Here is a 17,238-nt window from a genome sequence, read left to right as displayed (position 1 = left end):
ATTTCCCGTTGACCTTGTGCCAGCTACTTTAATATAAATGTTTCACCCTTGACCTCTTAGATTGCTAAAAAAGATTACCACAATATACGAATGATATTTTTTACTACAGAAAATTTGTTTAGCGATTCGAAACCAAAATTTTATTGAAGTATACTCTGCGTAACTCAAAAAGCGCAGCCGCTGCGTAATTTGTTATACTCGTTTATAAAGTGATCGCTACCATTTCATAACAAAATTCCTTTTTATACCCTGAACCCATTGAAAATGATTATAAGGCGGCGGGATGTTCACGCCGCAAAGTACGCTAGAAGTTCGCCACCTCCAATTTTTCTCGCTGCTTCCAAGCAATCAATATATAGCTTAAGAAAAGTAGCCCATCCGCTATACTTTATAATTTTTGATTTGACATTCGAAATAAATCAGTGGGGCATATCAAACGCATTTTTTACAGAAGGATTGTTATAGTTAAACATCACATAATTTTATCGCAATTGTGGTAAAGAATGTTTATTGCATTTTATATATATTTAACCTTTTTTATGCTAACTAAATAAATGTATCATTTTATTTGTAGGATGTTTCTGGAAATGACAAGAGTTTATGCAGTGGAACATCTCCACATGTAATAAATAATGTAGTTCGATCTCTATATCGACCGCAATCTCCCAGCTCGATTAACCATCCTATTGTTAACTCTAGTAGTTTATCGGCTGTAAAAAAAAGAAGTCATGAAAAAAATACGTTTTCTGTTACTGGTGGTAAGTCTTAGCACAATACTTTTATCAATATATTATATCAATAAGTGAGCGCATCGGACATGTGCCATGCGCTCCTTAAAGTTGTGCGTGTGATTGGCCATGATACCCAAGTATTTAAAAGCCACCACGCAGCATCTCCTTTGCCCCCGCACTAATAACAATATCATCAAAATATTAACACATTTAAAATGCTCTGACAAGTAAACTTGCTTTTATGCACAAAAAGGGAATACACCTAAATTTGTGATATGAACATATTTCACAAACATAAAATTTGACTAAAAAATGCTAAATGCTGTAAAAACAGACCGTGTAATAACAGAATAAGATGTAATTGTTTTGTGAAAATGTATGTAATAGACAAATGCAAGTATCACCGAATTAATAAAATATATACACACATTCTAAGTCAGAATCAAAACACAAGATGATCGACCCCTGTCAGACTGTTCATTTGCATTTAAAAACACGTTGGTCTAATAATTTTTAAGAGTTAGGACTTCATTTATGAGCATATGACCACGTAGTGTGAATGTCTATCGAGCTTATCTCAAATCATTAATACCTTCCCCGTTTCCAAGCAATCGATAAAAATCGATTTCGGAATCGTGTTTTTGAGCAAGTCTCAAACATTCTTGAGCGTGTGCTTTTACCGAATTTCTTAAATAATATCGCAATTGCAATTTTAATGTATGCTGTTCTATTTATTTTCTAGATAAAATGTGTATTTTTTGGTTAAATCTTGAATGAAAGTAGTAGTAAAGATTCTGTGTATGCCTTATTCGGGCATTCCCGACTAGAGCAGTATATTTTATGTTACTCAAAATGAAAAAGTGTTTATCGTTCTATTTATTTAGGCTTGCCTTACATGCTAGAAAGGGCAGGACTGGATGTACAACATGGTAAGTGGGTATTGATAAAATATTTTATCTCAATTTCATATGTGTGTTTGATTGTTACCGACAAAAGTATTTTTTTTTTCTTTTTGTTATTAATTAAAAATGTGTACAAAATCATTTTGTAATATTATTTAATTAATCGGATAGCGAATATATCTACGATAAAGATTCTGGTATATTCGCTAAAAGTTTTTAATTTATCAGTATTACTTTAAACGAGCCCGTAGCGCGATCTTCATATAGTGTTGGAACAAGAGGGTTCAGGATAACCCCTAGTCGGGAGCTCCCGACTTGAACCTCTTACTTGTTAGAGCTAGGGTCACCAATCTTAATATGAAGCCTCTAGAATATTATATGAGTGAACTATCTTTCATTTTATAGCTATCGCCACCTCAACTTAGCTATAAATCAAGATAATAAACCAGCTTGTATTGCCACTAATTAAAGACACAATTTAAATGCAACTGACTCATTGCGAATATCCAAATATATTATAGCACATTAAGATATACTGTTGAAAATTTCAACACAAGTTTGGGGAAAATAGCGCAAATTGTAATTTTATACATGTACACACACGCTTTCATGCGCGGGTTCATTGGATTTAATTAACAGTATTGCAATTTTTCTAATTAAGTCAGAATTATTGGTGTGGCTGCTGAGTTGAGGCGGTCGCAAATAGTGTGGGTTGTTGCACGGTCGAGCCCTAGCGCGTTATCAACTTTGTATTTTACAATTTTCTTTTTGGCAGAACGTATAGGAGCTAGCTCTATTTGTCGAATTATTTCTACAACATTTATATATATATATAGTTTTGTAATTTTTAAATTTAACTGATTACCACGTTTTTCTCATTTATAGAAATACAACGCAATAGAGAGTTCTATAAAAACGCCGACGTTCGTCCACCATTTACATATGCTTCCCTTATTAGACAAGTAAGTAAATACAGGAGTATTTATAAGTTTTCGCAGCTCTCGCACGTCTCAGCTGTGTCAAACAAAATTTAAATTTCCAAGGACAAAACCGTTAGGTAAAATTGTACAAACGTCGCACCAGTGAGATGTTTAGTATATGAGAAGTGTTTTTTATTGGCACATTTAGTGCTCAGCCCAGCCATAAAATTACCAGTGGGCTGGTGGGACTACGCAAACAAAACTAAATGGACACATAACCCGAACGGCAACGGGCGAGGACAAAGTCAATCCCTCCCCGAGCAACAGGCAGAGTTAGAAATAGCCTTATATTTGACCCTCCGAAAATTACAAGTTTTAAGATAATTAAATTTAGTTTTCGTGTTATTTATTTGTACATACGCATGAACATATATGGTTATGTCTAGTTCCTTTTAAGAAAAGTCTTCAAAATTTGAGAACATTGGGGAAAAGATCCAAAATTTATTTGTTTTCTGCTTAGTTAATATAAAATATTAATATTTTGTTACCTGCAAAATAAAATTCTAACATCAATTTGTAATAATTTTGGCACAACGAAAAAGTACACCCTTAATATTTAAGCCATATATATATTTATTTATTTTATTAAAGGCTATCATCGACTCACCTGACAAGCAGTTGACACTAAACGAAATATATAATTGGTTCCAAAACACATTTTGTTACTTCAGGAGAAATGCAGCAACTTGGAAGGTAATTACTGCATCGTAAATGTACAAATATATTTATATTTATGTATAAATAATATCAATAAGTATAATATTTTTATTTTTAATTTAATATTTGTTATACACTATAGCCGCCAACGAATTTCCAAATATTTAAACTTCAGTAAGATAACTTCAAACATCTTTGCAATTCGATATTAGTTAACCAGACAATCGTAGTTTAACAGACAGATTGATGGTGACATGTTGGCAATCAAAATTCACACAATGTCATAAATAACTAAATGCAGTAATAAGAATGGGCTTTCGGTCGACTTAAATAAAATACAAATAGGCAGCTGATCATGTGATCCCTATAAAACAGTTTTTTGCTTATGTAAGACTAGGTAAATGAAAACTTGGCAAAGTCTACCCGATGCTAACTCGAGCCACTAACAAAAACAACAAATGTTGTGTCTTTAGTGCTCGAGCATACATAGCTGGTAAGACAAAGTTTTATTGGTAAAAATAAATACCCCATGTCGCCTTTAAAAGAACCCTCGGAGTAGCCCATTGCTGGTAGTGGTAAGGTGATTATCGTAAAGTCACTGATGAGTTGTCAATGATTTTCACAACTGTTATTTTGCGTTTATAATTCAAAATTTGTAGGCAGCAACAAGGATACTACGTCAAAGGATACTAATGCTTCGTCTTCCCTTATGTGGAAATTGTTAACCTGTCCTTAAATCCTACTGTACGTTTGATGCTCTACCTAAATTCCATTATTAGATTTTTATACCCTTAACCCATTGAAAATGGGTAAAGAGAGTATCATGTATTTGTGCAAATGTATGTAACAGGCAAATGTATGTTCTTAATCAGCATCAAAAACCGAATCGATCTAACCATCTCCGTCTGTCTGTCTGTCCGTCCGTCTGTCCGTTCGTCCGATCAGAACCTGTAAGAGCTAGTAGCTTAAATTTTAGGTATAAGTCCGATCGATATCGACATCCTGTTTTCTGAAAAAATTGGGTAAATATTAGAGCTAGAGTCCCCAAACTTGGTATGTTGCTTCTAGAATATTATATATACATATATATCAAGTATCTTTCATTTTATACCTATCGCCACCTCCCCGCTACCAAATTATCAAGTTAATAACCAAACGCTTATGGCCCACCAATTTAAGCCACAATTTTAATGCCATTGACTTTTTGAGAATACACAAATAATTAACGGTACAATACTGTATGGTACAGTATTGAAGAAACATTTATTATTATCGGCTAAGAAAAAACCAATGTTATGTTTTACTGCGCAATTGGATACATGTGGATACATGATACATGTACCCACACTAAGTATATTAATGCGCGTCTGCTTCGATTCTATCAACGGCACTCCAATTGCGATTGTTTTCTGTGCTGCTATTTCAATCGTTTTCCTACCAATAATACTTAATTATTGGTGTGGCGAGTTCGAGTCCTACCAGGGAATTTTTTTTTTTTTATTTTTGGCTGGTATGGCTGTTGAGTAAAGTCGTCAGCAAGTAATATGGTCAGTAATGAGGTCAGTTGCGAGTTCGAACCCTGCAAACTGCACTCGGTGCTGGAATAACAGGGTTCCGGGTATTCCCTAGTCTCCCGACTAGAACCTTTTACTTGTTTAATATTATTATGAATTTGCATAGCCCATAAGATGGAAAAACGATAGAGGAACACATTTGCAGTTCATATATTATCGGAGGTACCGCTGTTGTTGTAGTTGTCTTCTTTCTAGCGTCCTTTGAAATAAGATCCATTCTGAATGTTTGGGCAAGGAAGTAATTATTCTCTGTCTGTAGTTTCGTTGTCGGATCCTGGGTTAGTGTTTTATAAGCGCATAAGTCGTCTAAAATATTTGTCATTTTATTTTTATAAACGTCCACATCCACTGCTACGGTTTTGTTACCCTTATCTGTCGTCGGATAAGGACGACAGACCAGACAGAAGCATTCGTCATCAATGATGTCGGCCATCAAGAGGTCAGCAAAGAGGAACAACGACACATCTTTATTTTCAAAACCGTGAATGCCAAAGTCACATACGTTTTCATGCCAGAGACCCTTCACGATCAAAGGGTCTGCCATATTAACATTCAACAACTGTACGGTCAAAATCAACGGCTTATCATACGTTGCCACTGTAATGGATTTCGAACAAAGGGCAGAACTGTCGGAACAAATGATCGGAAACAACACGTTCGAACATATAAATCTACACAAATTCCACCTACAATCCGTATCAAACCGAAACGACCTAATTGTCATGAAGACTACAGCGACAAACCACCTCTTCATACTCTATACACTTCTTACTATATTGGCCGTATCTGTAATATATGTCCTGACACTAAGGAGAAGTACCATCATCTTCGATGGAGCTTTCACCGATTTGCGTGCCGGCCATACCAACGAAGTGGCCGGGATGAATTATGGGGCTCTCTCACATTGAAAATTTTGTTGTTTGAATTATTTTGACATTTGAAGCATCTATATACAGGAAGCGTATAGCGCTGTTAAAAAAAAAATCTTTAATTATATTGATATTTTCAATTAAAACTATATATCATTCATAGCTTTAAGTGTCTATGACTGTGAGTTACCGTTTTATATGCTACTAAATAATTAATGAAACGTTTACTACGTACATACCTTTAGAATGCAGTACGCCACAATCTATCCCTGCATAAATGCTTTATGCGCGTTGAGAATGTAAAAGGGGCTGTCTGGACAGTAGACGAAATAGAATTCTACAAAAGACGACCACAACGTACAAGTGCCGCTGCTAGTAATTTAGTAGGTGTTAAAAATTCGATGGATAATAAGTTTTATATAGCGTTAAACTTTGGGTATGTGGGAAATTTCTTTAAATAATTTTTTCCACATAAATTTTTTCTCAATTTATTAATTGGAATATCATTAGCTTACCTAATTTTTTCCTATATATTGTACATTTAAAGAAATGAATTTGTTAAAGTTAAAAAAAAAAAGGAAAATCTGACCACATAGAGAATACAGGGTCAATTTACCTATGTCTGTCTGATTGTACGTCCGTCCGTGTATTGTTAGTGCCATATACAAACGTCATGTTTTGTTAGTCTATAGGTAATATTAAGTTTTCACACAACACGCTGTTTTTTTATGTTTTAATCACCGTACACAAAGAGTGCTGAAAATAAGTCGCATCTTGCATCTGCTTATTAAAGGGATATCGATGAGAAGTCTTATAAATGAGCAATTTTCGATTTGACTGAAGTATTAATTTACTTAAAATTTATGAAAATAATATAATTGGTATGGAACTATTTGTATAATACATAAATATATAAATAAAAAAAAAAAAAAATAAATTCAGCCATTTATGTTAGCGTTAAAGATAACTAGAGGTTTGTGCTTAAAATTATAAATAGAACTTATTCATTCCGTTCTTGTCGGTGGAAAATTTAAATTTGCCCATACCATCTTGAACTCCAAGTGTATTTAAAAAAAAAAAACAACAAAAACTTGTAAAAGTAAATTAAAACCCGCATTTTCTTAAAGAGTGGTGAATTTTACGTATAACATAACATAAATGAATTTTCAATAAGATCATTAAAAATAAATTTAAGTTTAAGTTACGGGTGGAATTTCCCAAATCGCTGAAACACGTATTCAGTTATCGGATCTAACCAAATTTAAAGATTAAAGAATATCTTAGCAAAAAGTGTAAAATATGGGCCAAATGAATTTACTTAAAAATCTTTGGGAATGATTTGCTAAAATAATTTTTCAAACATAACTAGAAATTAATTAGAGCACGAAACGTCATTCAGCAAATGAATGAATTGTTAGATATTTTTAAAACAGCCCCCAATGGAACTCGAACAAAGATCTTTGAAAATAAATTTGGGGCCGATCGAATGATGAATAAAAGTGTTTCATAAGTGTTTGGCTGTCCGATATTGAAAAAATGTTCCGCGTATAGCCAACTTATTAATGCTCAGGTATTACATACATTACACGAGAACCTTCTCACGGGAATGAAGGAAATGGAGATGGCGATTAGCTATAGTTTTAAATATTTGTGTCCACCGACCTTGGCTGCGAAGAAGTAATAGCTTCATTTGTTGATGGGTGGTTCATCAAGTGGTGTAAGTCCGTGTCAAACGGTAAATAGTCATTAAAAAAATCAGCGCCGAAATACCTGGCCGAACTAATGGCCACCACAGAAGACGTTTGAGTACAACGCTCCAAATCCAGGCAAGCAACCAAGTTAGCAAATACTTGTTATCAATCAAATAAGTAAGCTTTTGCGGCTAGACACTGAGATTGCGAATATTTCTTATGGGCGTACCAACTAAAAGTAAGATGATATCGGCACAGCTTATTTCGACGCATATGAACGTAAGCTGAATCTTTTGGTAAGCGACAGCAACAACTTAAACAATTTTTCCAAATCAAATTACTCTTGAGTCTGTCCTAATAATAATTCTTATACTTATACTATTACTTCTTCTAGTTCTATATCTGATCCTATTATTCCCCATTCCTCTCTCCTTTTAGCTATAAATTCTTTAAAATCTTCTTACTCTCCTGGACTTGACGATTTTTAGTTGTCTACTTAAGGAGTGTAGTTCATCCCTTGTTTATCCATTGCTAAAGCTTTTTATCCCTTGAATCTTTTGTCTTTCCATCTCTTTGGAAAGAATCTCATATCATTCCTATAAAAAAAAGGTGAAATGACAGGGGCATTGCAAGCTGTCCGCTATACCAAAATTTTTTAAAAACTGCAGCATTTCTGCAAATCAGTTTATTCCCCTGTTCAACACGGATTCGTAAATAATCAGTCAACTACGACCAATCTTCCAGAGACCACTTCCTTGGTAAATTATGCTTTCCTTTCGAAAAGGCAAACTGATATCATTTACACTGACTTCAGTAAGGCTTTTGACTCTGTGCACCATGATATTTTACTTCTTAAACTTGACCGAATAGGTTTTCCTACGTCTCTTTTGATTTGGATTAGTTCTTATTTAAAAGGCAAGACCCGAAGAATAATGCTGAGTCTGACTACCTCTAAACATGATCCCCAAGGTAGTCTTGCACCTTTACTCTTTACGCTTTTTATAAATGATCTCCCGCGGCTATATCACGTGCCCATGTACTTATGTATGCGGACGATGTGAAACTTATTCTATCATATACTAAACCCCTACATCATTCTCGTCTACAAGACGATCGTATTGAATCTGTACAGAAGCAATCTTAGGACCACAATCTTTGGTAGCCATCCTACTCCATCATCAGTTTGCATCACGTTTTCTCTACCGAACTTTCTCTACCCCCAATCAAATCGTTGCTCTCAGGGTATCTACGAAAATTCATTCACCATTCCTAGCTATGAGCAGGAGCATAGCTTGCAGGACAGGCTATACATTTTCCCCCACCTCTTTATCTTTCTCTTTATTCCATCTACTTAACACTATATATATAGCATACATTTCTTTACTTTATTAACAAATTCTTACTTTCTTTTTCCTATTTATTGTATTTTCTTAAATAAGATAGCAAATAAAAGTTATTCTAAATTTTACTCAACGCTTTTTATACCCTGAACCCATTGAAAATAGGTAAAGAGGGTAAAGAGGGCAAATGTATACAACAGGCAGAAGGAAGCATCTCCGACCCCATAAAATATATGTATATTCTTGATCGGCATCAATAGCCGTCCGTCCGTCTGTCTGTCCATCCGTCCGTCTGTCTGTCTGTCCGTCCGTCCGTCCTTTCGTCCATCCATCCATCCGTCCGTCCGTCCGTCCGTCCGTCCGTCCGTCCGTCCGTCCGTCCATCCGTCCATCCGTCCGCCCGTCCATCCGTCCGTCCATCCGTCCGTCCGTCCGTCCATCCGTCCGTCTGTCCATCCGTCCGTCCGTCCGTCTATCCGTCCGTCCGTATATCCGTCCGTCCGCCTATCCGTCCGTCCGCCTATCCGTGCGTCCGCCTATCCGTCCGTCCGTCCGTCCGTCCATCCATCCATCCGTCCGTCCATCCATCCATCCGTCCGTTCATTCGTCCATTCGTCCGTCCATCCGTCCGTCTATCCATCCGTCCGTCTATCCATCCGTCCGTCTATCCGTCCGTCCGTCCGTCCATCCGTCCGTCCGTCCGTCCATCCGTCCGTCCGTCCGTCCATCCGTCCATCTATCCATCCGTCCGTCCGTCCATCCATCCATCCATCCATTCATCCATCCGTCCGTCCGTCCATCCGTCCATCCATCCGTCCGTCCGTCCATCCATCCGTCCGTCCGTCCATCCGTCCATCCATAGGTCCTTCCGTCCGTCCGTCCGTCCATCCGTCCGTCCGTCCATCCGTCCGCCCGTCCATCCGTCCGACCGTCCGTCCATCCGTCCATCCATAGGTCCTTCCGTCCGTCCGTCCGTCCATCCGTCCATCCATCCGTCCGTCTATCCGTCCATCCGTCCGTCCGTCCATCCGTCCGTTGGTCCGTCCGCCCGTCTGTCCGTATGTATGAACGCATGGATATCAGAACCTTTAAGAGCTAGGGCTGAAATTTTAGGTGTAGGTCCTCCTAGTGCCTGCGCAGATCAAGTTTGTTGCCGATAATCGATAATGAACTCCTATTACTTGATATAGACTGCACTATCGTATAAAATTGCTGAATTTATTAGGGAAAACCATAGACAAAAAGTTATAAACACAAAAACTGAAGAACAGATCAATGTTTTGATCATTTCTGTAAACGAAACTTTATAATTTGATGACGGTGATTTAAAAGTAATACTGGATAACAATTTCACATTTGGCGTAATCCAATCGAATATATCGTAATCCACTTAATAAAATTTCCTAGGCCTAGGCTTTTTATGAACATTGCAACATTTACAGTCGCATACGCCGGCAAAATTTCACAAATACAAGAAAACATCGTGGCCGTGTGCGAATCTAAAATTGTCGCGGTCAACTCATGCAATGGATCGAATAACATCGTGTTCTATTGGGATGCTGGATGTGCAGCATACTGCAACTCTCAACGCGGGTACCATCGTTATTAAGGAAAGCCATTTTAATGTAAGCACTACGGACATAACCACCAAGTACCCAAACTTTCACGGTGCCCCTTAAATATTTCCCTGCCCAGTTAAGCCTGCTATTTCTATTCAAGTTAAGTGGAGAAAACCTATGTTACTTTGAGGCAAGTGGTGGAGTCGACTGTTTGACAGTGCTTTGTGGTAGCCGGTATTCTATATATCGGAAACAGTTAAACCATCTCTTTAAGACGTTAATGCTGTTGCACAGCTAAGCTGAAGTGCATCCTTATCATACACAATAATTGGTTGCAAGGTTGGCATCAATAAACATGGAAACAATAGATTGTACGATGACAAAAAGTCTACGCTATAAAGCGGTTGAATCACGTATGGGATTATACAAAATGTTAATTGTGGACCTTTTCCTTCATAGCCTATTGTCATTCATAACTTTTCCACTATATATGTAATCGGCGGATTTCTATTGCACTGAATGACTTCATATTTGAAGTTATTTTTTTAGCTTAGTTAGCCCAGCTCTTAAGCATATGCATAAATTCTTTGGCCTTTCCGTAACTGAATTGGCGGATGCCCGCCTTTATTTTGTGGGAAGGAGGTCGTGACTTAATAATCTTGAATTCAATCTTTCGCTCCAATAGCTTATAAGCCTTGCAAAATCGGGCACCCTCTTCCAGACCTTCGACAAGCAAGGTGATTGATCGATTTGACTGAGAGTCATATTCACTGGACAAAGAAGTGATACATTCTTGAATTGTGTTATAAAAAGGAACGCGTACATTGTCAGGGCCTTAAGAACGTTGTATTCTATCATTCTTTAGCTCTAGGAAGGACTTCGACCACTTCGAATACCTCCTCTGCGAAAATATTGATGGAAAATCGAGAGATATGAAACGTTTCTCCAGGTGGCTGGCGAAAGTGTCGGTGTGGTGTGTTTTTTAACCAGATCCTCTAGCTATCGTATCTTATCTGAAGTGGTATTGGAATTACAGATTAGAATTCAGTGGTGCTTTCATTTGGATGACAGCTGGTTCAAACGGGCGAGAGCTTGTTGTTGCATCCCCAAAACCTGCTGTTGCATTTCCTCTGAATCAGCACTTATCCCTAATGGCAGAGGAGACTCCCTCTTTATCTAAATGTCTGTTAAGTACATAGTAGTACTTGTAGTACTGTTTTCTATTTGGAGCCTGGTGAGCCTACTACTTAAGACACTGGCATTTTTTTGTCAACTTTAAGAGTTGGCTTAAAACACTCAAGCGGATTCGCTAATGTCGGGCATATTATATATATATCCGGCATGATATCATCATTTACACTCAACTATGAAAGTGCATACTTAATGAGAAGTTGCCCTTTTTAATGCATTTTAAAATTTGTGATTGAAATTATTTCTCTTTTTAAATATTAAATCAATATATATATAATCTATATTTTTTCTACTTAATCTTAAATTGTTTTTTTTTCACTATTGTTAATCAACTTTTAAATACTATTTATATCTTCTTATACGTATATGTCCACACTTACAATTTAATAAATGCATGGAACGTTAGAATGCTATTCGAACAAATTTATCACTGCATAAATGTTTTGTACGATACGAAGATGACTTTGGCTCTTTTTGGATGGTTGATGACAATGAGTTCATTAAAAGACGTCATTTATCTCGGGGTCGCCCTCGAAAATATGAACCGTCTTCGTCACCAAATTCAAATTATTCAGACTGCGCAATTCATACTAATAAAGACTCCTGTGATAATTGTTGTCAATCTTGTACTAATACCGTTGCTGATCAGGAAAACAGAATAGAAAATAAGGATGTAAGTGAAGTCTGTCAGAAATCTTGCTTTAACTTATATAATGAAAGCCGAGGCAAAAAAGATCAAACAACTATTGATGAGGGTGCAAGTGGGAGTGAGTTCAAAAGCAGATGTTCCAAAACTATTGCAAAATCGGAGGCAGTGGTTTCGGTGACTAACGACTTTATTAATACTGATGATGATGCAGATTCTATGCATCACAAAGATATCAATCATTTCTATTATTAGTCGCGTTATATATAACTGCGTTGCAAGCATTGCTGTTTATTATTTAAACATTTTTTAGGATTCGGCACAATATTGCCCTGATGTATGAGCAAAGTTCGAGTTACATACAATATGAAGAAAGGTATTTATAAATAAAATGATAAGCATATCTTTGATATTCATGAATGTTATTATTGTTGTATTAGGGGCTTGGGAAGCGTCATAAAATTAAAATACTTATAATATGTAGCCTTCTAACTCATTTGGTGTACTGAGCTCTAGAAATGGATAATGGATAAAGATAAGCATCTCCTTTAATTTAATAATATTTTAAAAATAATCACGATGAAAGCAATTCCTACCACATATCAATTTTCAATAACTTCATCCGTTTACACGAAATTGATAAAAGTCCATTTTGAATTCCCAAATCCTGCAAAATTAAATAAATATAAATTGTATTTGTGTGGGTTCCGACTAGAGCGGTTTCTTTTACAATTTTTTTCTTTTAATACCCTGAACCCACTAAAATGGGTAAAAAGGGTATAATGTTTTTGTCTAAATGTATTTAACAGGCAGAAGAAATCATCTCCGACCCAATAAAGCATATATATTCTTGATCAGCATCAATAGCTAAGTCGATCAAGCCATGTCCGTCTGTCTGTCCGTATGTCAGTTTGTCCATCCGTCCGTCCGTCCATCTGTCCGTCCATCCGTCTGTCCGTATTTATGAACGCAATTCATTACTACTGGCGAGCCAAAAAAAAAGAAATGTTTCTCCGGTAGGGCTCCAACACGCGACAGACCGCACCGCTTGCCTCTTCTCAACGGCCAAACCAATAATAAAGCATTTAAAAAAAAAAAAACGAATTGAAATATCAGCACAGAAAACAATACAATCGAAATTGCAATATTGCTGATAGAATTCGAAACAAACGCACATGAATGTGTGTGTGTGTGTGAGTACATGTACACAGAATCCTTGGAATCCAATTGTGCAGTAAAACTTAACTTAAGTATTTCTTCACAGATCTGAATGAAATTTTCTACAGTATATCTTATTGGACCATATAATACTTGTGTATTCTCAAAATTAAAGTTAAATTGATGGGCAATCAAAGTTGGATTTTTAACTCGATGTATAGCTCTGCGGTGGTAGCGATAGGTATAAGATGAAAGATACTTGATTTGTATATAATATTCTAGAAGCAACATATCAAGTTACGTGACTGTAGTTCTTAATATTAACCCAATTTGCTCAAGAAACAGGATGTCGTTATCGATTTTTATCGATTGCTTGGAAACGGAGTAAGTTATCGATTATCGGAAACAACCTCGATCTGCACTAGGCACTAGGAGGACCTACAGCTAAAATGTCAAGTATCTAGCCCTTATAGGTTCTGATATCCTTGCGTTTATATATACGGACCCGGCTCTTGTTGCTAATGAAGAATATATATACTTTATGGGGTCGGAGATTCTTCGTTTGCACATATAATACCCCTTTTACCCATTTTCAATGAATTTGGGGTATAAAAACCAACATAAAATTATCTCAACACTGCTTCAACACCAACATCATTCTGGTAGAGGCCATTATAACCATCGTTAGAACTATCTATTGTTATCTCTCGGCTCCGATTGTAAACACACTCAATTTTTCCCTGACTATTGTCGCTAAAAAGTCTATTGCGAAGATAGAACCTGTTTTTGTTGGTGTGTCATAGTGTAAGTTGTCAAATTAACACGGCAAGACATTAATTTAAATCTTAGATAACTGCCTGCTTCTTTTATAGCCTCGCTTTGCATTAACTGTTATGTTTTGGATAGTTTAAGGAACAGAACATAAAGGACAAAAACAATATGTAACATTTGCTATAATAGAACTGGAAGCTCTTTTCAGTTAAAGGCTGAGTGCGTATCACTTGTGCAATTATGCTCTCTAGTGATAAGCACTTTGTCATGATTAATATGTAGAGTGAACATTTTATTACGCAACTGGTTGATTCCCTTTGGACCGGCTGGCTCATCGGTTCTCTTGGTGTAGTCCTATCCTATCAACGCTACTACGTCGGTAGCAAAACAGACAACAACTAAGTGAAAATAACTAAAGTGAGACTCAAATATAAATTAACAGAATTAAGACACTATTTATCCTCTTCACTTTTCCAGATCGGGCCCCGGTTCCGGAGCCAGCGTACCCGCCCTACCTGAGACTATCACGTACTCTCGTCTCCCTCATGCGCGTGCCGGCAGTCATGCCCCCTCTCACCATCATCAGATAATTAGCCGGAAATTTTTTTCTTCAGTATTTGCATTTAATTTATTGAATTTCTTGAAGCTATTAACAATTAATATTATTTCTTATTGCATTTATCTTTGCAGGATATCTTCACTCGGCTATTTAAAATGTCATGAAAGCGGACATTGCTTTTAAACTTCAGCAGGTGCGTATAATTATTTGCATAATTATAAAGTTATAATAATTTATAGTATGTACGAAATCTCTCAATTTTTTCTCTTTCAGGGGGCTCAATTATGAGTCTGCTGCTGACTCTGCCTGTTGCTCGGGGCGCCCATGACCGTTATAGAACTGACTCACTCGGATGATGTCGGCGTGGTCTCTCCCGAGGCCGTTTCTTAGCCTATCCTTCGGGATATAGTCGTGGAAAAGTGCGCCGTTGAGCCGGAACCTGGCCCTGATGGTGACCTGCTGGCCTCTCTGGTTCGAGAGTTTTTTGGACTGTTTGGTTTTTGGACTTGACAAAAGGCATCGAAGGTTCCTTGAAGTCTATTTGGCTTCTGTCACACTTCTGGGTACCGTCGAGGCATGCTGTGGGACGGGTGCGACGCAGGATCGAATCTATATCGTCCTGGGTCACATGGCTCTGAAGCTTATATAACTATGGCCAGCACCCACCAAATGTAAACACAGAGTGAGACAAAACCAATGGTAAACAATAAACAAACTCTAGCAAAATTTTTCTTAATATCATATTTTAATACAGGTTATTTTGTCATGGCGACCTCCTCCAGGCTATGATAGACAGTCAGAAACGCTTCGACAAATTGCGAACGTGTCGTCTGACAAAACTACCCTAATATTGCATTTTTATCACGAGATGCCTTTGTCATTGCGGCTACCAACAGGCTACGGTGCACGGTCGCAAACGTATCGCCAACATGCGTACGTAACTTGCCACCATCAGCCACAACACGAAAAACTCCTCATGCTCACGGATACTTTGGGTATCTCTGCCTTCTTGTGCTTCGCGGATTCCACTAAACGCTGCGCGGTCATGGGCCCCTTCTCGTGCCACACAACACATCAGCGGTTTGGATCCTAAAGCCAAGGGAGATTTTTCTCTGTACCTGCGTTGATATTTTTATTTATTTCCTCCTTCAGTCGGGAGCTTCTTCAATTTGGGCCCCATATTATTACGGAACTGCTTGTTTCCTTTTTGGCCCGCGCCGGCTGGCTCATCTGGGTGTAATCCCATCCCTGGCCCGCAGTTCGCACAACCGATATCAACACGCTACTACGTCGGTAGCAAAACAAACCTACGCAACACTTTAAACTACAAACTCGATAAACATCAAATGAACAACGCAAATGGTTTTAACAACAACTAAATGAAAATAACAAAAGTGAGACTTAAATATAAATTAACAAGAAAAAACAGTATTTATCCTCTTCACTTTTCCAGATCGGTCCCCGGTGCCGGACCCAGCGTACCCTCCATACCTGAGACTATCACCTAATTCCGTCTCCCTCATTATAGCCAGGGGATGGCCTTCATTAGCCCGTGTCGGCATTAATGCCCTCTCTCACCATCATCAGACATTTCTTTCTTTGGTTTTTCCATTTAATTTATTTAATTTCTTGCAGTTATTAACAATTAATATTATTTCTTATTGCATTTATCTTTGCAGAATATTTCCACTCTGCTATTTAAAATCTCGTGCAAGCGGACATTTTTTTAAATAATTTCTAAAATTTTTTTTGTTTTTTAAGAATACCTTTTTTTTAATACATCATACTGAACAGACGAAAAAAACACTGCAAAGTTTTTGGTAGTTGCAGAAAAATAAAATATGAAAATATACCAATAAAAGGTAGTTGTTGCACCACTGAGTACTCGCTGAAACAAATATGTATATTAATATGCCTTACAAATTTTTAGGACGAGTGGCATGTGGCATCTTTTCTTCGGTGCCCCGTAGTTGTTGGCATACAACGCATTGTTCAAGTAGACCTTGTCCTCAAAAGTTAGCAGGTAGGTCTCGGAGATTTTTTGGCCGATCACCTTAATAAGAACAGTCATGCCCAGAACGGCCTCTTCGGATTTCAATTTTTCAATTCAATTTTTTTTCCAAGTCGTTTGTTCATTTTTAATCAAACTTTGTCGCAATCTTAAATCTCTGTAATCTCTTTCCGGGTTTGCCTTAACTTCTCGTGCTGAGCTTTTTGAATTTTGTCTCTGATATGTGTTTCAAATTCTATTAGGGCTGCATGGATGACGTTTGTGACTGAATGTATTGTTCTATTATATTCTATAGTTAAGAGTAGAATAAGGTCTATGGTTTCGTGTATCTTCCGATCGATCTACATACACCGTGCGATTTCTGGTATTTTTTTGGAAATATATTTTTCCCAAGATCTGTTTTTTTATTTTTGGGTCTTGATGGCGGTAAAGAGCGAATTGGACCAAAGTCGGAGAATGAGTTCAAAAGGGTTTTCCATTTATGCACGTCAATTGTCCTGAGAATCTTTAAGAAATCCTCTAGCGTATGTCGTTTGATTCAAGAGTTGACATTATGTGACAAGAATGTTCTTATTACCATTGTATCTATAAATTACCAA

General features: G+C 37.2%; 1 protein-coding gene across 14 annotated transcripts in view; it reads left to right on the top strand.

The window, feature by feature from the left end:
* Nucleotides 1-17,238, top strand: part of FoxP (forkhead box P) — a 25,807-nt gene extending 8,569 nt beyond the window's left edge. The window contains exons 4-12 of one of the 14 annotated variants that reach the window (XR_011416163.1): nt 575-758; nt 1,616-1,660; nt 2,519-2,595; nt 3,205-3,306; nt 14,760-14,821; nt 14,902-15,327; nt 15,383-16,022; nt 16,082-16,490; nt 16,559-17,238. Coding sequence is in view for 8 of the 14 variants with exons in the window: in XM_015171801.3 (XP_015027287.1) it covers nt 575-758; nt 1,616-1,660; nt 2,519-2,595; nt 3,205-3,306; nt 11,901-12,395 (903 nt within the window). In the remaining 6 variants the exon portion in view is untranslated. Of the gene's footprint in view, nt 1-574; nt 759-1,615; nt 1,661-2,518; nt 2,596-3,204; nt 3,307-3,412; nt 4,332-5,958; nt 6,190-10,151; nt 10,173-10,988; nt 11,685-11,900; nt 12,421-12,453; nt 12,499-14,170; nt 14,525-14,546; nt 14,736-14,759; nt 14,822-14,901; nt 15,328-15,382; nt 16,023-16,081; nt 16,517-16,558 lie in introns of those variants that run through there. The other 13 variants (XR_011416164.1, XR_004302727.2, XR_001450026.3 and 10 more) reach the window with 13 other exon arrangements.

This window comes from Drosophila virilis, chromosome 2, assembly GCF_030788295.1.
Source record: "Drosophila virilis strain 15010-1051.87 chromosome 2, Dvir_AGI_RSII-ME, whole genome shotgun sequence".
Taxonomy (NCBI): Eukaryota; Metazoa; Arthropoda; class Insecta; order Diptera; family Drosophilidae; genus Drosophila; species Drosophila virilis.
This window is presented reverse-complemented; position numbering and strand designations above follow the sequence as displayed.